Below are 22,588 nucleotides of genomic sequence, written 5' to 3'. Positions count from 1 at the left end.
TTTTTATGGGATAGTTCCAGGGTTGGTTGGTTTAAACCAAAAAACTAAATATGTTCGTAAAAGTGGAAGTGTTCGTAAAATCTTGATGAAAACACACTTGTGGGTTATCACGTTTCACTCCCGTATATTATTCGTATTATGTTCAGACCTAAATTCTCCCAGAGATTATACTACTACAAAAGCAACTTTTGTTTTTTTAATGAATCTATCTTTTGTGATTTTTTTTATAGTTTATTATTGTTATGCAATTGCAATCAAAGAAAAATTCTAAATATTGTTTCGTTTTAATAATGATTACTATTGATAAAATACATCGAAATGCCGTACTTTTGGGGGGGGGGTGATAAAATACATCGAAATGCCGTACTTTTGGGGGGGATCATACAAACCCCATGAGAGGCATTTATTGAAATCAGAAGTATCTTCGGTATCTATTTATGTATAAATGGGTCAGAGCCAAAGTGAACTAAAGTAATTCTTACCTTTATTCACTTTTCTTACTTATATGCAAATTAAGTCGTTGTATTTCTTTAAATTGGACTAATAAAAATTTTAGTAAATTAATTTGGACTAAATTAGTTCTTCTCTACTCTGCAACATTTTGAAATTGTTCATATGTAATTCTGTATAATCGCTTCACTTGTGCAACTGTTTATCTTTTTGTCCTTCTGAAATGACTCTTGACAATTATATTAACAAGTACGTCAAGATCAGTATAACATTTTATTATTATTATTATTTTAAATATATATCAGGAGTCCTTCATGAGAGAGTCGGCAGTCCCAGTTTCGAGTTCAAACGGAGGGCAGTTTCTCTCGGATGTAAGCCGAGAAGCGGTTTGGATTCCGCGTTAAGCTTATGTGAGCTCTTTTAGCATAACCCGGTTGTTGCATAATAAGACCAAGGCAAAACAAACTTATTTCTGGCCATGTGTAATATAAATACATAGAGCAAATTATTTAAAAAAAAAAAAAAAAAAAAAAAACCTTTTCAATAAAAAACATGGTTTTTGCCAACCCTGGATAGTTCATAGAAAAGGAGGAATCTAACAATGCATCCAGCTCAGCAGTTTTAAAGGGATTATTGAAAGAAAAAAGTGGCAGAGTACACTGAAAGTGTTAAGGGAATTTAAAAAATTAGATACAGGCACGTTTATCAAATTTCATGCAACTAAGAAAACACCTGATTTCAGATGTTGGTTAGTTGGTTGGGTGGAAGCTTAGCGTCCCGTTCAGCAGCAAGGTTATATGGGACTTAGATCTACAGCTTAACGTGGGTTCTAAACCACATCAACTTCCACCGGGAATCGCTGCTGGGTTTCTTATGCCGAAGGCGCGTACGCTATCCATATTTGGCACAATTAAACTCATCCAAGTATTACAAAACACTCTAAGGAAAGATTTATATAAGTTTAATTTGTTGACGTATCGTTAGAACTACAAATTTACCGTACTATGAATAAAATTATATTTGTACAAAACCAAACTACAGGTCTCGTTATCCTTTGATATTCCTGCTGATAACAAACTGTATTTTTCCGCTGATGCAACTTGATTCAGTAGGTCCGATTTATTCTGTTTAGTTCTCATTGTAGATAATTCTAAAAAAAAAGATAGTAAGAGAAATTGTACTGCTTCTTGGAGGATTAGAAAAGGTCAATGGTATTTTGCGGATAGTGGTTTAGTGTGTAATCCCTCTCCACGAGAAAATTAACTACGCGTTTATCCCTCAGCATGGTAACACTGAACTCAGTAATCCAAGCAATGCGGAACTGAAACGTAGAACAAGTGAAGTCGTATGATATCAGGAATACCAACCTAAAAACACAAGGCCACTAGGTAAAACACACGGCTTATTCTGGTCGATACTTGAACAAGCTCACTTAGGTGATTACTTGTAATAAGTATCTTTGTCCAATAAATTTTCTTTAAAACCCAGGCATATTATACGAGGGAAGGTCGAAAGTAAAAGGATTTCTGCAATTTCTCACACTAGAGTTTGATAACACTACTTGTATCCAGCGCTGAATTAGTGTCGTCTGCAATACTTGTGTGCAACGTGTCACGTATTCCTGCGTTAGCCGGTGGAGTGTAGCAGATAGTTAAATATGGCAGCTCCATTGTCGATCTGCACCAAGGAGGTAATGATGGCAGTGATTCGCTTTTTGTTTGTGGAAGGTGTCAATCCTGCGGAAATTATTCCTCTAATGCAAGCGCAGTATAGTTTATCGCGAAGCAAGATATGCGAATGGATAGAATATTTCAAACAGGGAAGAACTTCGTTATGTGACGAAGATAGATCGGGCAGGCCATCGACGTCTACGACTGAGGACAAGTTGAAAGTCGTTGAGGGTATGGTGATGGAAAACAGACGAAATCACCAATACTTTACATATCTGTCATGTTTCAGCGTATTCCATCTTAAACGACTGGCTAAATTTTTCGAAAAGTGTTTGCAAGATGGGTCCTGAAAAAATTATCAGCGCAGCATAAGGCACAAAGGTTGGACATCTATTGTAAACATTTGGCCCGTTATCGTCGCGAAGGAAATGGATTTTTATAGCAAATCGTTACTGTAGATGAAACTTAAATCATCGGTACAAAACATGATGCGATACATCAACGATTGATGTGGTACAAAATTGGTTACATGTGCAACCGAAAAACTTTTTTTTTTCCGACGGAATAAATTAGAAAAAAGAAAAAGAAACGTGAAACCTTGAGAAAAGTGCGTTAAAGTGCAGGGAGATTATGCAGAAAAATGTTTGTTTTCTGTTATTACAATAAATGTACCTTTTCTAGTCTCTTTACTTTTTGACTTTCCCCTGTATATTGGAAAGGCGCCCGGATGCATTTTACAGCAAGAGAGGGAAAGAAAGTAAATTAATGTTAGGAAAAAGTATGTTCGATAACCATGGATAAAAGGCAAGAACATTCTTATTTGATTCTTAAGTTCCTTAAGTAAATATCTAAGCAGTAAAAAACAATATAAAGTTGATTTTTTGTTATTTCAGAAATCGCAAGCGAATGGCCATGTAACTAGTGCCAGCGAAAGCTCATCCGAGAAGCATTCTGAGAAGGCAGTGGAGAGGAAGCAGGATCAGGTGCAGTCGTCACCAGTGAAGGAAAACACAAACAGAAGCTCTGCAAAACAACAGAAGAAGGAAAATAAAACAGTTGAAGCCAAAAATAAGAAAAATGAGAAGAATCTTCAGAAGCAGAAGGAAATAGAGGAGATACCTGCGGATTTTGATGATGGTGAGTTAAAAAAGCTTACTCCTTTCCCTTAAGTGGAAATGTAAAAAAAATGTTCGACTGTTCCCATATATCACATTCATTATTTCAATTTTTAATTTCACGCAACATGTACTAGTATATAAAATGAAACTATTTTATCTAGAGTTAGCATATTATAGTCCTCTTTGAAATCAGTTTGTAGTTCATTGAAATTGCTGTGAACTGGTGAATAAATGTAGGTTCAAACAGCAGGCGAGTACAGTTTCATATATATATATATATATATATATATATATATATATAAACACCTCGTAACATTATTTCTTCGAACTACAATACTAATACTGACTCTCGCTTAGTCTGATGTCATTTCACTGTTTGCAGGTATATTTTTCTTGCTGTTGTTTATAATTTTGGCATAATCATTAACTTGTCGTATTCCTTGCTGGACACTGATGATCCTAGACACTGAGACAACTGTGGTTATAGATCGTTGGTTCATATTGTACCCTGAACCTTCACATATATTGTTTCTTAATTTCAATTAATTCTGATATTCCAGTTACTCTATATATACACATCTGGAAGTCATTTGAAGAAAATTTGTCGTTAGACAATCCAATTAAGTGAAACTCACACACTACTTGTGTTCGTTGTTCCATTTGTTCGCAGTTCATTAACTGATCTCCCACCGTGTACAAATTTCTTTTAGAAACAAAACGTACTGTTCTGCAACCTGTGTGTAAATACGTATTGACAATACTATGTGGAATAGGTGGATTAAGAAGCACGTGCCTTAACCCTACGAATCTCAAAGAGAAGGTGTATCCTCGAATCTATATGGTAGTTTTTGTCAAAGAAAAATTCCAACTAAATGTTATCATCTAGTTGTTCTTTTCTAGTTGCGATTACTTAATTTACCATAGTGATACAAAAAAAATGAATAAAACCTAGAAAATAGGGTAGTTAGTCTGAGGATCTCCCCCCCCCCCTTGGGATTATCTGGAATCATTTCATTCGAATATGAAAACAAATGTAATGTAAGTGTCAGAGTGTTATATGGTCAGAATATCAAAGGTAATTGTATCTCCCATGACTCTGAGTTAAATAAAGTATAGTATCTGGCCACACTGGCCAACCAAGCAACTGTTTTGTACTGTTGGCGGCAGCTGAATCCGGTTTCGTCATAGTAGCTACAAAGTATACTATAGCTTCCTGTAGAGGGAACGGCATAAATCTTGTGTTTTTGTATGAGAATACTTGCACGCTTTTGAACTAAGAAAATTTAAAGTAACTCCTTTACCTTTTAATTGTATAAAAATATTAAGTGGGTTCCAGAAATCCCCCTTGGGATTACCTGTAACCCAAAATAACATGGATTCCTACGGTTAAAGTAAATGTATAAGTACTGTTTGTAATATGGCAGTTGTTTTATATTTGACTTTTTGCACCATGCTCGAACTGACCGGATTCCATACAATGCAATTTGGGTTTTAGAGTAAACAACGTTTAGCAAAGTAACTCAGCAGCAATTTCCTCCACAAATTGTGTTTTACGGACAATTAGTTTGTCTTTCACTACAGTAGTGCTAGAAATATAGAACAACAAAGTTGTTAAATTTGTATGGAAAAATAAGATAAAGAAACGTGACTTGCTTTGTTCCTAAATTTAGTTCCTTTAATTGGATATATTCATCCGCACTGGGAACATCTAGAACATCAATTGTTTGCTACCTGATCTTCCCTTTTACATATCCAATCGAAAAACTACAATTGGAGATGCAAAGGAAAAGATCCACTGTTGCTGAAGATGTTTTCAGCGCGGATCCAATTAAGGGAAGTAAATTGAGGCGTAAGCGAAGTCTAGTTATGATTGTGTGCTCTATAGCTTCAGTCAGTAGGTAAGTTAGATTAAATTGTAACATCATAATATTAGCAATTAACATTCCAAAACTTCCCATTCTTATAATTGTAAACTGTAGAATGTTACATAAATTTCAGTTTTGCTTGTTGATTATTACTTTTAAACAAGCGAATTTCGTTTCAGTGTGTGAAACTACATAGACTTCGAAACTATGCTAATTTAATACCCAAACTGGAAGTAGTGCACCTGTAATTTCTGGTTGCAATAGAGGAATGAAATCGAAGATAGAATTTGTTTCTCAGACGCTGATCCGTATCGGAAAGCCATTACTCACTATTTCTTACTGTCTGATAGACACTGAAACTGAAAGTGCTGATAGACATGGCTGTTCTATAAGACTTCCAACACTTACACATAGCATAGTTTGGAAGTCTAAACAGGAAAATTAATTTTAGTTGGGATGATTTAAAGTACTGTTTGACGTTCACTGGTGTTAATGCGAGGAGTGATTCATAAGTGAGGTTACAAAGCCTGCAGGGAAACTAATATATATTATTTCATACAACCAACAAAGGTAATTACATATATATGGTTATTTTTCGACATAGGTCTCATATCGGTTGAGTCACTTATCGCATAATGGGTAAGTTTGAAGATTCCTTTCTGGTAAAAATCCTGTCCTTGCTTGTTAACCACGTTGTTACGAAGTGTTACACCTCCTCGTCTGATGCGAAGCGACGGCCTCCGAAGTGCTCCTTCAAGTCTAGCAACAGGTGAAAGTCGCTTGGAGAGTGATCGTCCTGTTGTTCTGAATCAGCTGTTCCACGCCAGCTTGTGTTCAAATCTGTTGATGCCGTGCTAGGTGGGCCACTGCGCTCAACGTCGGTTTTCTTTACCAGCCACAAACTTTCGACAACATTCTGTGACATGTTGACAAGACATTAGTCTTTTCGTAAACCTCTACCAGTTGGCGGTGAATTTCAGCCGCGGTTACATGTTTCGCCCTCAAAAATGGAATAACAGGGTGTCTATCGGTCACGAAATCAGAAAACTGTCATGAAAGTCACAAAATTTAGCTTTTGGGTCACGATTTTTTTTTAACTGTGCAAATGTAAGTACAGATTGAAAAATTTTGTTCTATAAAACGTCAAAATTCACCACCTAAAATGTCTATGCTCAGCTTTAGACGCTACCAAATCGCGAGCAAAATATGTTTGTATCGCATGGATGAAAATTCGGCCTAATTTGTAGCCAAATTCGCTCTTGAAAATGTTAGAAAATTTTATGATTTGGTAAAGAAAAGATCACGAAATTTCGTCTTGGGATTTTAATAGACACACTCAATAACTGAGCGGTCTTCTTCGTGAAACCGGTTTTCCAAACGAGTCACAATTTGTTTACCTACAACTAACGCCGTAGGTGGCGGGTTGCTGAAACTTCAGTTGCCAGCTCAATATATTAAAATTGTCACACTCTTCATTCCTCTATAACAGACGAAACTCCAGAAATATCGACCTTGCAACCTTGTTTTCTGATCCTCTCGCGTAGTGTGTGTCTGGTTTAGGTATGGTCATTTTGCAGTCAGGCCACATGCGATCTCAAGCGTAGCTCACTCGATCGAGGCCCGGTTCACTATCTTCAGTGAGGCTCGTGCTTGCTCATATTTGTCTCATTGGGGCTCGCGCTAACTCGGGCTCTGGCCCGCTATTCACATATAGGACTAGTTCTCACAAGGGATTCGAGGCTGATTGAATTCGATAACGGGGCGTTGGCTTTGTGCGACATGTACTAACTTTTTTTTACGGATTCTTGCGAACTTGCTTAATGGTTAATGGTGTTAGTACTACTCTCCAAATACCAGTAATTCTTTGTTGTATTAATGTAATCATTTGTTGCCTACAGGGCAGTGGCAGTCTGTTTCCCGGAAAGACAAGAAAAATCGTAAGAAGGATGAAGGCCAGATTGAGGATGCAAAGGACGCTGTCTCTGATAAACAAGGTAGGGAACTTATTTACATTATTTTTAAGAGCCAAGCATTATAATAGTGGTTATTTTGTTTGTGACATATTTTAAGAACATCTTCTGTTCTTTTCCTCTGTCACTATGTGCGTTAAAAAAAATAGCTACAAGAACTTACTCCTGTTTGTACATACAAAATGCCCAGAAAATAATTGATGATATTATAAGAAAATTGCAATTAATAATTTTCCGGAAAACCCCTACGTAATTGTTTTGTTCAAATACCGTAATACACAAATTTATATTTATTTGAAAAAAATAACAATGAACGTTCACTGCCTAGTAAACACTCAGAGAATAGAACAAGAGATAATATTTTACTACATACTTTCCCCAAGACTATATGCTTCTCAGAGCCCGCCTTTGAGCATTTGAAATTCCCGGTGATAACGTTCGTAGTAACTTTAATTTTTGAGAAAAACTGCTCATTATACTATCCCATTTCATATCCAGTTTAACTGGAATAGCTCGAAATAACCACTTATACGGTGGTTGCTCCACTACAAAGCTCATTTGGCCCGAGTTAAACATTATGCAAATTATCGAGCCATCACACTTTTTTTTTAAATAATAATAATAATAATAATAAATTGGGCATATTTCAGAAAGGATGTATACTAGTGATTCTACTTACTGCTGCTCTTGGCCAATGTTCCTGTTTTTCTTGACACTTGGTTATCATGAAAAGTCACTTGAAGCTCTTGACAAGTGTGACATAATTACCAAGCAGCTCGTCGTAACTTCGTTCTGTACAACTTAACAGTTAGCAGAGATCACATTCAAACATCAAATAAGTTCTCAGATTTTATGTACTATTTTATACATAATCATACAGCCAGAAGTAATAATTTCTACAGTTTTACATCAAATACCGTTTATGAAAACAAATCTACAAATCTTAATCGTCTTTGAACGTTACTGCGTTAACCAAACTTCCAATTTTATTCTATAATAGGAAGAAAGTGAAGTATCAGCCATGTAATTGATCGTAAAGAACTGGCTGCTATTTCTATTCTCAAATAGCTAGTAGGAATAAGCAAGCAACGAATTACTAGTTTTGCTTTGTACAGCGAACGATGATGTAGAATGAGCTCAATTCGATGTTATAATCCTATTGTTAGTTCGCTTCTGCCGTTGTTTTTCAAAGTGAATTATAATTTTTCGATATAATGTAGAAATAGACGTATACCATATCGCATTTCGTTTATTTAGCGTCTACCACATCACTGTCCCACTGGTATCTTTTTCGAGATGAATAAACCTTAAATTATTGAGTTCCTATCAATTTACGTGCTGTTCTTGGATTACTTCATACAATTGGAAATACTGTACTTTTCTAAACACTCCGTAATGTCGATACTCGCTAATCATTAGCGGGATAAAGTGAAGACAATTGGTGTTCAGTTCCAGTCACTAATGCGCACTTATATATTTACCCTCCCAAAACCCATGTCTCCATCATACAATGTTGCCAATTAATATTTTGTTTAATTTTTAAAGAAGTATGAAAAATTACTGAAGCGTTTAAGTGAGATAATTATTATTTTTTCGGTGTTAAATTAATGTGTACTATGTAAGAACTTATTTTTCTTCAAAGCACCATCATACAGTGTTGCTAACTACAGAATTAATTCTTCAAATTAATAAAAACTTCCTTGAGGCATTTTTCAAGTATGAGATTAACTTTCTTTCTTTCTTTTTTTTTTTTTCAATTATCTCATTCTTATTGATCCTCCTAAGAGTTACGAACGTAAGCTTGATAATATAATTCATTTTTGTTAAGTAAACCTTGATCGAGATTAAGTTTCGGTTATGTAAGAATTCTAAAGTAGATCTTTTCATTTGCTAAGTGGTCTTGTGAAGCAATTGTATCTTCTCAATGGTGTGCTTTGAAGTGAATAAATATTTAGATAAGCGTGACACTGCTAACTCTCAATTCTTCGTTTTTCTTAAATCCTAGTTTGCTACATTTCTTGCAGACATACCAATTTAGGTTTGTAGGCATTGAGAAATTTTGATTGTCTACATAATGATTTTTGCATTATTTTAGATTATATTCTAATTCCGTTAGTTTATTCATTTCTTTATTTCATATAACAGCGTATAATATATGAAATGAAACTTGATTTTCTTTCTATAGCTTAACGAGCGCGAAGGTTATAGTTGTGTAATCGAAAGATTGCATTGCATTAACCTAATTTTAAATTTTTGTTATCTACACGTAATATCCTGCGTTACATGTTATTCCCGCTGTTACTTGGCCTGCCAAGTGTTTTAGAACTGCAAACATTCCATGTGTACCTTTCATTGAATTGCGTGTCCCATCTCTGATATTTCAATTGAATTATCCAATGACATTTGACGTTATGCATCGCTTGTAAAATTCCATGTGGCATAATTTCTTTTTTTTTTCTTTCTTTCTTTCTTTTTTTTTACCAAATATTTTTTACTGAATTTTGAAAAGTTTCATTCAATCATAACACTAGTCGTTAGTTTAAAACGCAGCAGTGTCAGCTGTACACGACGTGAAGGAATTTGTTTGCATGATTATATTTTCTCAGTTAATATTGAAACAATAAGTGCTAGATTTCTACCACTTCCGACTGTAGTAGAAACAGTGAAGAAAGATAAAATACATTCTTAGAACTCTTAATTGATTGCAGAAAACAGCTTCTTACTATCCGTGAATGTTTTCTTATCTATATTGATATTTATCTATATTTTATTTATACTGATAAAAGTTAAAATCGGAGGTGGTTGATTTTTCGATTTCTGGCTTTAATACAGGGTTAACAGGTGGTACCTATTCTTAGAAAGATAAATCGATTAAGGAAAACTTCTCGCTCTGTTTTTGTTCTATGTGGATCAATATTGAAACCGGAATTGGTAGTGGATTTCTATTTTCTTGATATAGTAGGAAATTAAGGATATAGATGGAATACAGGGTGTCTCAAGTCCCGTGACATAGGGTAACTCTGTTATCAGAGTTAGAACAAAATGTAAGAGGGGAAACCATCTCCAAATATGTTTTCAATCGAAAGTGAAGACGATTTTTTTTTTTTTTTTTTTTAAATCGGACGAACCGTTTGGGTTGTACACTCTTTATACACCCAGTGTTAAATGAAAATGGAACGTTGCATTTACCTGGACCCACAACATAAGTGAATGAAGTTACTGTTTGAAATGTGGGCTTGTCATCGACACGTTAGCATAAAAGACAGTAACTTCATTCACTTATGTTGTGGGTCCAGGTAAATGCAACGTTCCATTTTCATTTAACACTGGGTGTATAAAGAGTGTACAACCCAAACGGTTCGTCCGATTTAAAAAATTCCTTTACTTTAGATTGAAAACATTTGGACACTGTTTCTTTCCCCTCTTACATTTTGTTGTAACTGATAATAAGAGTTACCCTATGTCAGGGAACTTTTAAGACATCCTGTATATTGGTAAGACGCTTAATCGTTGCAGGAAACTGCTTCTCACTTTCTTTTATCACTTTTATTTTATAGTAATCACTTCCAGGTTCAGGAATGGTTGATTCCTACCACTTTCGGTTGATGGATCACTTTCATGAATAAAATTTGTTCCTAGCTTCTGAATCTCCCCTTCCTGGCCAAAGTAGTAGTTCTTGATTTTGTGTCCCGCGGACGGACACGCGGACAGACAGTGCAAAGATATAAAGGAATTTCGCGTAGCAAACCAGACTCCTTAACAGTGAATTTTTGTTCCTTTGTTCTAATCATTAACAATGGATTTTGTTTGTAGGAACTGGAAGTATTAGCAAAGAAGGCACTCCTGCCAAGAAGAAGAAGAAAGCTAAGAGTGAAGAGGTAATGCCTGAGAAGAAAGAGGAAACTCCGTTGATTGACGTAAAGGAAAAGGAGGAAGGAAAGACCGAAGAGAAGGAACCAAAGAAGGAAAATAAGAAAGAGGAAGAAAAGAAGGACGAGAAAAAAGAGACTAAGAAAGATGGAGGTAAAAAGGACGCTGATGTTCAAGAAAAGAGCCCAAAGAAATCTGGAAAGGATAAAGAGAAGAAAGATGAAGATAACCGGAATGATAGTACCAAGTAAGTTTGTAATACTTTTTGACATCACATTTTGTTTGTGAGATTCATTACATCAAATGAACAATAACGCTTTCAATGAGCATGGACGACAAGAACTGAATGTGAGCGAAAATTAGTTCGGTAAAAAATATTTCGATCATGACATAAGAATCACAATATGGACTTTCGAAACTTTTATTGTTTCTTATCAGTGTATCTTCTACCTTTGCATTTCTTATTAAAATATGGTTATAGGTTCTGTCAGCCCGTTAAAGCCCATGTTTTGATATAAAAAACCTTGTAAAAAGGAAGAAAGATAGTTCAAAAACCACACTACGTGAAAATTTTTGGCTAAAGGTGTAATCAGTGGATTTCATGGTAAGTATTTTTAAACCAAAAAGTTCAGAAAATAGCATTGAACTTTCATCTTCTCTAAAGACGTTTTATATTGGAGCATGGTTTTTTTACTGATGGACAGAGGTTATGACATATTGTAATGGGCAGTGTAACGGTAGGAGATAAAATTGATAACGGGACTAAAGTTTTGAAACTGTATATTTTGATTTTCATGTCCAGTATGCTGAGGAAAAAAAAAAATCCAACATTAAATATGTATCCAATAGGTTTCATAAGAAAGGTAGTTTCCTTAACCATTTTCTGTTGAGTTGGAAAATTTTTAGTATCTTTCGCTCTTTTACTTACAATTAGCTTATACAGGGCGTATCAAATGTTCCTGGCTATCGTCCAACTCTGTTACGAGTAAAAGTACGAAAAAGTAGAAAGAGAGGGGCAAGTTGTTGGAAATCTAATCAGTCTAAAATGGAGGAATTTTTCCAATCATACCATCGGTTTAGCTTTCACACTGGTAACGCGCCCTATGTTAATTCAAAATGCAACGTTGCCAATTTATCTGTCTTCTTTGAGCCCTTACCGTACCAACAATAGAGCATTGTTGGTAAACTGATTCGAAGTTTACTAGATTCCCTCACACAACAATGTGTTCTCTGTGTCATTTGTGTGTACTCATAAGTTCCGTTCGAACAGTCTACTGAACTGGAAATTTCTCTTTTTGATTTAACTTAAGTCATTTTGCCAGTGTGAAGTCTAAACACGGTGTGCACGATTGGAAACAGTGAACTATTTTACGGGAAAACCAATTATTTTTGACAACTTTCCATATTTTCACTCATCTCTCATCATCACCGTCTCCTTTAGCCTAACCGGCATAACCGTGGGACGTAAAACTCAAAGATTTCATTTCATTTTTCGATACACCCTGTATAAGGTATTTATTATAGCCTTACATAATTTCGTATTTTGAAATTTTGGAAGCGTCCTGGGCTAGATGAGAAAAGCACAAGTGAGAAAACAAGTTTTGAATTTATATACTCTACAATAAGACTATCCTTATTACGACTTGTAGAATAGTGCTTTGTGGTCCTGGGCGCCATTCTTAGAACACCCGATATATACAGGGTGTAACGGGAGGTAATACAAATACTGCGGTAGGTAATTGTACGTGATTAGTACATGAAAAAAGTTCATGCAAACATATATCACGAAACGCCTAGTTTTCGAGTAAATTGGGGAAAAGGAGTTACAACGAAAAACACCATGTAAGTATTCACCGATTTGTTACTAATAGTATTATTAATGCAAGTAACATGTTTTGGCGAATGACCAGTGGTATGTCCTCAAACGCAGGTGGTAGTGCCTCCATAAACTGAAGGAAAGTCTGTCCATTCAGGTTATTGTCTAGGATGAATGTCCCCACAAGTACCAAGCACATAGCAAGTCGGCTGGAGGTCGGGTCTCATATGGCAGTGTAGAGAACATTCGCGGAGGAAGGTTTGCACCCATTTCCAGCCTGAACAAAGCCTTCATAATAGCGATGAAGAGAAACGTGTAGCCTTTTGGACATGGGTAACGCAACATGAGTACTTAATCCCGTACCTCATGTTCACCGATGAGGCTACTTTTACGCGAGATGCATAAATAATAGCCACAATTGGCATTATTGGTGTGATGCCAATCCACGTGCCACCATCTCCACAAATTTCCAGCACAGATTCTCGGTTAATGTGTAGTGTGCCGTAGAGAATGACATACTCATTGACTCAATTGTCCTAGACAATATTCTGAAAGGACAGACTTTCCTTCAGTTTCTGGAGACACTACCACCTGCGTTTGAGGACTCACCACTGGACATTCGCCAAAACATGTATTTGCATTAATGGTACTACTAGTAATAAGTCGGTGAATACATGCGTGGTGTTTTTCGGTGTTACTCGTTTTCCCCAAGTTACTCGAAAACTGGGCGTTTCGCGATATGTTTATATGAACTTTTTTTCATGTACTAGTCACGTACAATCACCTACCGCAGTATTTGCATTACCTCCAGTTACACCCTGTATGTAAATATAAAGTTACACACTGTTTATAGTGCATGAGCGCTGTAACCGCATCTAGTAGTATAGGACATATGATAGCGAGCTTTCTTTATTTTTTATTTTTTTAATATTTATTTTTGTGCGACGATAAAGGAGAAAAAGTATGGTGAATTCGAAGAAAAGTCTGATTCGAGATGGCCTCTAGATATCGAGAAACGGATTTCTGGGTATCAGTTCGTCCGTCCGTTCGTCCTGATGTTAAAGATCTTCATTCATCGAGAAGATGTACATGCTATTCAACATATCGAGACCAAATTTGTAGCTTAAGATTTTCATAAGATGCCTTAGGGGCACGTTTTGAATTTTCTTCCTACGTTCAAAAATAAGAATAGTTTACCGAAGGATAAGGATCAAGTTTTTCGGATTTTCTCGAAAAACAATTTTGTTCATTTTTCATAAATCAATGTCCCACTAACAAGCTTATAATATGGTATAAGTAATATTTCTAGAGCGGGTAGTTTATTGTTGAAGTGAGTTTTTCTCGGACGATTTTCTCAAAATAACACAAGTGGTTTTGTCCATATTTCATAAAAAATCTCATTAATAACCTAGCAGTAGCCCCGCGAGCCGAAACGGTAACGCTCTCGACTTTGGTGTGAGCGGTCCCGGGTTCGAGTTCCGGTGGGGGTTTTCGGTCGAAAAAGTGTAACAGCTTTCTCTGGCCAGCCATCTTGAGTGAGTTTCCCTGTGTTTCCTTCATTCACACCAGGCAGATGCCGGAATGGCCTACCATAAATGGTCACAGGCTGCTTCCTTCCTTCCCCAATCCTCGGATAGTGTGTTCGCCGAGGGACGTCATTTCCGTTAAAGTAAGGTTTCTGCTTAATGGAGATAGACATTTCCTTTAAAATATAAAATTCATGTCCTTCGATTATGGAAGGTAGTTTAGCAACCTTTCATCAAATGTTTCAATATTTACATTACACGATTCACCACAAAATTCGTTAAAAATTATCTGATGTCTCTTGCAGAAAATTTCTAACCATCCGTTAGATGCTTTGAACTCAGTTTTACCCACTTTTTAGCTAGCGATTTAGCGTATTCCTGTAATATAGGTCCGATATGCTGTAATTTTTAGATCTGACACTAACAAACTTCTCCTACATTATTTCATTATTGTCTTGGTTTTCAGTTTTCTTAAGTTCCCTCTTCATTTTTCAATTACTGCAGTTCTCAAAACGCTTTAAAATTTCCATATTTTTTTTAGAATCTCGTATACGGAGTTTCATCAGCGTTGAACATCTTCATGATTTGTTTTCCAGAACCTTGTTTTGTCAGTTTTCTCCTGCCATTTTTCCAACAACACAAAATTCTGTCGCTATATATATCTGTGGTTTCTAATTAAACTTGTCACATAATTTTCACAGGTTTCTAGTCAGAAACTTGTCACAATTTTCACAGGTTTCTTTTGAAACTAACTTAACATCATTCGCAGAGTTTTGCCGAAATTCAAACAAATGATAGTCCGACAGTGCCGGTCCGGGCTCTACGGTGAATGTATTAAAATCTTCCAGGCAAGTTCTCTCAATTTCAGACGGGTTGCTACAGATGTAAGCGGTCTGGCGTTGTTAGTGTAGTGTACAGCACGCTTTCTCTTGATCAGTTCTGACCGTTTCTTTTGAATTGCTAGGTGCACTCGCGAAACTTATCGTCAGTATAGGTCCCAGTCTATCGTTCTGCGTAGCGACAGCATCTCGTGATGCACGATGCCTTTCTAATCCCACGAAACGCACAGCGTAACATGCCTGGGCTTCAGAGTGAACTTTGCCATGATAGATTGTGCCATCACGATCTTAGGCATATTGTCTTAAATCATCCACTTTCCATCACTTGTGATCAACCGTTTCAGAATGGCTCGAATTCGTACATTTTAGTAGAGATTCATAGATAGAAATTCAATTCAACCGAGTATTGAATCAGATCATGTGACATCGAAACGTCGAGCTTCATTTTTGTAGCCAGCTTTTTCTAAGTGATTTAACACTTTGGTGGTGAATCTTTAGGTCACTGATGTTGTGATTGTTTATATGCCGATCTTGCTCGAATTTTGTCAGAATATCTTTTACTTCTGCTGTGATTGGTCGCCCACTGTGAGGAGCATCTTGAATATCCAAATTTCGAGAGCGAAAGTCTTTTGGCTGTTGTTTTTGATAAGTATTTTGTCCGAAAACAGCACAAATTTCTTCAGTGGCAGCATTCACGCCTTTATCGAAATAAAATAGTAAACATCACCATTTTACGGAAAGTTACTCATCTTCATGACGTAATACCTTACATCTGATTACAAGACTTTCAGCTTTTTTTTTCTTTCTTTCTTCCTTTTTACACTCTGCTAGCTTCAGCTGTCAGATGGCAAATCACGTTAAGCTTGTACCGCTGCGACATATACGCTAAGATTTGGGACACTAGCACGATTTCGTACGCAGAAAGCTTTATTTTTATTTATTTATTTATTTATTTATTTAGAGGACTCGATATAATTATTCAGGGTGTCCACATTGTGGAAAGTCAGGGAAATAGCAAATTGGTCAGGGAAAAATGGATTTAGATCCATTGTTCACTTACTGAATTTATGGAATAGTAAGTGTAATATCGGCGTAATGCTTATGTTTGTAAATTTACATTCTTTTGGATTAAAGTAAATTGTAAAAAGAAACAGAAGCGAAGAAAAAGAAGTTCAACTATGGAGAAAGTGGAGGCTGGGATTTTTTTTCTGTTTTTATATTTTTAAATTATTCAGTGGTCAGGGAAATCTGGATCTTTTGGTCATGAAAAGTCAGGGATTTTTTTTTCGCCAAATTGTGTGGACACCCTGGTATTACAATAAATATATAATTATTACAATTTGCCTTATAGAAATGCCATCTTTCATTTACTAGTGTAGAAGTTTAGATAAGAGATATCAATATCTGAAAGTAAAACAGTTGTATGGGGATGGGAAGCTACCGAAAGGAAATGAAAAGAAAGACAGGAAAACAGTCTGTAGTTATACGAGGAATAGTAACGGTTAGGTTAGGTTAGATAGTAAAGAATAAGAAATCTCCGTGGAAGATGAGACAACAGCACCAAATAAAGATAAATATAAAGCTTTGTGGAAATACATCAAAAGCAGAAATGTGTCTGATTAAGTAAGAATTAACACTCGGTAGCAGAAAGTGCACACACATGTTTGATGTTGCAATTGCTTGTTTTCCAGACTACCATCCACTATTGGTATTTACTATAATTACTTGTAAGTTTGGAACGATAGATTAAGATCTTATTGTTCGGGTGGATCATGTAGATTTCGAGTGCTTTATTTGTGTATTGTGTCCCCCTTAGATCTCCTGATGCGACTCCAGCGGAAAATGATGATGCCGATTCTAAGTCCAAAACTAAGAAGAAGAATAAGAAGAAAAAGAGTACAGAACAAGATGCTTCCAATAAGGTAACTTTGAAATTAATTTGTTAGAAAATTACAAGAGTGAAAAAGTGTGAAACTGGACAGAACATGGTAATGTAGGGTTATGGTATAGAGATCTTTCGATGCCTAGCCTTTTCTCATATGGTATAGCGTTCAACAGTTATAGGTGTTTACTAATGTGGTACGGATTGTTGTACAAGAGTTGTGAAGCAATCTATGCTGCGTAAACGTATGAATACTGACCTCAGGGAGCGAATTGGCGGCGTGATAGTTAGCACATGGGTGCAATACGCCAGATTCCCGACTTTCGGCTCAGTCTTGCACGGTCAGCGTATCAGAACCAACTTTTAAACTAAAGATTTTGTTACGAGATTTTCTAGTTTGTTTTTGTTAGAACTTATACAGCATTGAATCAGTACTCCTGTCATTGTACCAGGTCGAACCGGTCGGTAAGTACCAAAATCTGAAGGTTACTGTCAGTAGATATTCCTTATTGCTCAGTAATAGTAAATTAGTTATTATTTCATAGAAATATATTGTGGTGCGCTTCTAAAAGTTGTATTGTAAAGTTTTATATCTTGTAGGAAATGAATACTAAATATACGTATTGTAGTATCGTAAACAAAATATGTTAGCCTGATAAAATTGTAATCAATATACAGAGCTCTCAAGAAGTCACTTCAGATAACTCGGATCTTTTTTTTTTTTTTCCTTCTTTCGGAAATTACTTTATTTAGTAACACGAAATGTAAGACTTTTTAACTTTATTATTTTATCTTTTGATTACCAAGTAATCTTGGAGTTAACTTGGAAACACCGTAATGTTTTTCATTCCTTGCTATGGAAGGCAATGTGCCTAGTTTAAATGTCTTCTAAATGCATGCCCGTAAAAGTATCTAATACTATCGGGTCCAAAACTTGTTTTATTTATTTATTACTACTATTATTATTGAAGGGGAAAAAGTACAGCTTCGCTTGTTAGAGAAAGAAACTAATTTTTCGCTGCTCAACACTTATGAAGTATTTATTTCTGTAGAAGTAGAACGTAATTTTTTGTGTAAACACGTTCCTTAGGCCAGCACAGATTATCATCTGTCAATCAACTTGGTTGCATGTACTGCTTAGCGGGAAGTGGAAGGAGTTTTTACTATAGGAAATGAACCCAGCCATGAAGCCAGCGAGACGCTTTGGCACGTATGTGGAGCTGAATAAAATAGTTCTCAATTCCCTCCCTTCACGGAGGGGACGCTTCATAAAATTAGTCTATTTCATACTCTGAAAATCTGTTCTGTTCTGCGTATCCTGGTTCTTGTTTCAACTTCTAGACCTATTAGGGACTCTGCTAAAGGCATTTAAAATACTGTACCTGCATTCTGCTGAAAATCTGCTTAGTACCAACTGCCTTGCATTGTGAGAGAGGCTTCGTCTCCAAGAAGTTAAAAATCTATATAAATAAAAGTGAAAGTGACTGTGTTTGTGACTCAACTATTGAACCACCCGACCGATCTCGATCAAATTTTCAACATAGATGAAGTTCGAACCTGGGGTGGTTTTTGACTGTGTAACTTTCGGGAAGGGGAGGGAGAGAGATATAAAAATGATCGAAAATGACCAGTATTAGTGTTGAATCCTAGTTTTCGGGGTCACTGAGATGAACAGTGACATTTCCGATGCCGTTTAAATCCAAATTCAGCCCTGCAACTTGGAGAAGGGGCGAGATATATAAAAATGAACGAAAATGACCGACATCGGAGAGCGCTTTAGTAATAGTAAAAAGTGACTGACTAACGGAGCAAATTTCTGTTTTGTCTTATTGTAACCCAGCGGTGGGTAATTGACGGTAGTATAAACTAAATAAATGTTAGTATTGTCGTGAATTTTATGTCCTAATATTTAAACATATTTAATAGCTATTAAAGGAGCGAAGATAACTTTTGATGATAACTATTGACTTTAATTCAGAAATACACAGTGGCTCAGTGATAGAGGGCTCACCTCTAATACAAGATGTCCCTGGTTCGATCTTAGGCCACATGAGTTTTTGGTGGACAACGTCGTTCATGTCCGTGGATTTTCTTGAGGTTCTGACCTCCTTCCACATTTCCACTCAACAAATTCTTTCGTTATTATTTACTTCCATTAATCATCCTCCTTTAGCCTATAGGTCCTAAATAAGGAGCGTAAAACTAAAAGATCTAATTTTAATTTAGCACAAGACTGTGTCTAAATATTAATTAATGCCCAAGTTTTCAGTAGGAACTCTGATCTTCGTCAGCGACGTATTTCTTTATTTTAATCACTTTTTAGCGGTAAGCATAACTTTAGCACCAAAATTTTTCACAATAAAATTAAAGACCTTATAGTTCATTGGAGCAGCAACGTTAAAGAGTTTAAAGCTATTTTATTTGTTGTAAATTATCCATCATAATATGTTTTAGAATGTTACAAATAGGGGATGTTTTTTCATTATACAGTATGTTTCAAAAAGTATAATTCGATTTCAAACATTATTCGTAATTATGTAATTTATCAATTTTGAACCACCTTCAGAGAGAAGTAATTCTCATGTTTAACGTGATTTCTGGTAGTTGTACTAGCGCGCTTTCTTCACCGGTTACTTTAGTGTTCATCAGGATGGCGATTACACAGCAGAAATTGTGCGTTCTACGCTTCGCAAAGTGAGAGTCCGTAACAACTGTTCAGCGTGGATTTTGTCAACAATATTTTGGGGTGAAAGCTCCTACTGCTCAGAGCATTAGTTGATAGTATAATCAAATTCCAAGACATGAGTTGTTTGTGTAAAGGGAAATCCAGTGATAATTGAAGCCTTGGAAGCATTGGATTCCAATATGTTCGCAGAAGTTTGGAACAAATTTGATTTCCGTATGAACATTTGCTGTGCATCCCAAGGGTGCCGTATTGAGTTCCTATTATTTAGTATGTAAAAGATCATGATTAACTTTGTAATATAAAATTAATCTGAATTGTCTGTGTTCTGTACGATGGATACTAATTAAATTTTAAATCGAATGATTCTTATTGAACTATTGTATAATGGAAGTCATGAGATGTGATTAAAATAGAAATATGTGTTTATGAAGAAAGAAATAAACCACGGACGAAAGTGAAGGTTTCCAATTAAAAATTTCGCATTAATAAATATTTAGACGCATTTCGGAGTTTAAGTTAATAAACATTTGTTAATTCAGATAAGTCCCCCATGATGGTCAAGTGTCTAACATCATGCTTCCTGTCGTGTTCGATTACCCATTGAGGGGTACTTACCTCGATACAAACCTGAGAAATGGTTCGGATCCCTTTTATAGAGGGTTTTGTCTTATATAGCCTTCTGAAAAGGAACGTTCAACTACAAACGACAATAACTGCAGATAAGATTAATTTTCTTTCCGTAGGCAGCGGTTTTCAATCTTTTTAATTAACAACATCCTTTACGTAATGCCTACGACATCACGACACACTTTTTATTTTTTATTAAAATAGTGTAAGTTTAGTAGTTTCTATAAAAGACTGGAGGTGTTGACTAGTACACTCTCTCAAAATTGACTTTAACTAATTATTAAATGATTCATGATTTTTAATTTTGAAAATTCGCTACACACCCTATAAGACTGCACGACATACCTGTTGGGAACCATTGACGTAGGGGTTTAAGTTTGGAGAATTTTCTTAATTCGGGCAGACGCCTACGTGGTTTATCCGTAAGTTCAGTTCCAGTAAACTATATTATTATTTCAGTTTGAGAAGCAACGTTCTTTATTGAGGATTTCTGTAATTAACTTTTCATCTGACCAGATATCTCACGAATATTTTCGAATAAAGATTCTTAGAACACGATTAATTTTAAACAGGATAGAATAATCATTCTACAATATTACGAGGGTCATTTGAAAAGTTCTGCACACTGAAAGATATTGTGGAAGTAAATAATGTATTGTACAAAATACCTTTACCGGCCTTCAGTATGATCTCCATTCTTGCTTATGACAGCTTCCCAACGTTCTGGTAAATTCTGTATTCCGGATAGGATACCTTCGATGTTGAATGTCTGGTCACTCAGGTCACTTCACAGGAAGTTTGGTCAATTGTATCGAAACTTTTTCCACAGAGTGGTTCCTTCAATTTGGGAAACAAATCAGTCTAATGGGCTCAAATCAGGACTGTATGGTGGGTGGGGAAGTATTTTCCATTCATATTTGAATGTTTCTGCTCTTCACTCAGATCATGCGGAACACATCTCGCAGCGATTTTTCTGATCCTTAGCTTTTCAGTAATGATTCTATAAACTGAAGTGACACATTCTGGCCTCATATGCAATTCCGTCACATGATTTTCGTCGATTATCTCTGCCATTCATAGTCTCAGAGGGTAGTCTGTTGCAGTTGGTCTTCCACTTCTTGGGTTGTCCGTAGCGCAGGCTTTCCAATGTTCCTATATTTCCTGCATTTTAACGAAATCTATATTTTTTGTGGCATAGCTACTTCCACACCTTATTTCCTTATATTTTTACAAGTGGGTGGTTGGAGGGCCTTTTGTCTCCACAGTAGGGTGATTAAATATAGACTTTTCTGTGTTTTGTCTTTTTCTGCTTATTGTCTAAAGATAATTACATAAACAATATACAGTTAGCGTAAAAAGTATTCATACTCTACAAAATGGAACGAAAAATAAACATACTAAGAAACTCGTATAAAATTTTTCAACGAGATAATTACCATTTAGTTTTATTTTTAGTAGAATGTATGTTCATGTAACAACTGGTCGTAATTTCCATATTATTATTATTATTATTATTATTATTATTATTATTATTATTATTATTATTATTATTATTATTATTATTATTTCTATCTATTGGATAACTGAAATGTTCCTTTCTGACAGCTTCACGAAACTTTGTTTTCATGATTTCCTATATATTTTTTTCATTAGCATTGGAAAGCGTCGTAGCGCTTATACGGCCTTCACGGAGACTAGTTGATCACCGTGATACAGTGCTGCGATCCACTATACTATTTCCACAAACCTCTCGCAAAGCATTGTAAATTTCATTTGGATTATTTCCACGTAGAGCTTCGATTTTGATACAGGAAAACTGGTTACTATTTGTAATTCGACCTGAGTCGGGTTAATCTTCCATTTTAACAGTGAATTTCTCACAACATAGCCACGTGAACAAGTAAACACAGACACAACCGTTAAGCCTAAACTGTGACTCACAACTGACATAAAATTCAACTTGATCACACCACTCAAACCGTCGTGCATGCGCTGTGTCCAAGACTTTTGAAATGACCCTCATATTAGCGTTTAAAGTTGAAAGAAATTGATACACATACCAATCGGTAGATGTCATTGGTCTGAATAAAACTGTATGTTTGAAAAATCTCATGCGTAGTTTTTGAGAAAAACTTCTTTTAGTAAATCTTAAAATTGATACTACCTAGGTATACGGTGACCACGCCACTTACTAAGATGAAACTAGCATTGAAGTATACCCTCATCAAGCATGTAATAAATGACACTAGCATTGAAGTATACCCTCATC

At 35.8% G+C, this 22,588-nt stretch overlaps 1 protein-coding gene across 1 annotated transcript in view; it reads left to right on the top strand.

Moving 5' to 3' along the window:
• LOC145676066 (uncharacterized) overlaps positions 1–22,588 on the top strand; it is a 57,020-nt gene that overhangs the window by 6,202 nt on the left and 28,230 nt on the right. The window contains exons 2-5 of the mRNA XM_081746931.1: positions 3,014–3,257; positions 7,002–7,097; positions 10,887–11,190; positions 16,941–17,046. Coding sequence (XP_081603057.1) covers positions 3,014–3,257; positions 7,002–7,097; positions 10,887–11,190; positions 16,941–17,046 — 750 coding nt within the window. The remainder of the gene's footprint in view (positions 1–3,013; positions 3,258–7,001; positions 7,098–10,886; positions 11,191–16,940; positions 17,047–22,588) is intronic.

This window comes from Thermobia domestica, chromosome 18 (assembly GCF_964235325.1).
Source record: "Thermobia domestica chromosome 18, izTheDome1.hap1.1, whole genome shotgun sequence".
In the NCBI taxonomy this organism is placed as follows: domain Eukaryota; kingdom Metazoa; phylum Arthropoda; class Insecta; order Zygentoma; family Lepismatidae; genus Thermobia; species Thermobia domestica.
Note: the sequence above shows the minus strand (reverse complement) of the source record. Positions and strands in the feature narration are given on the sequence as shown.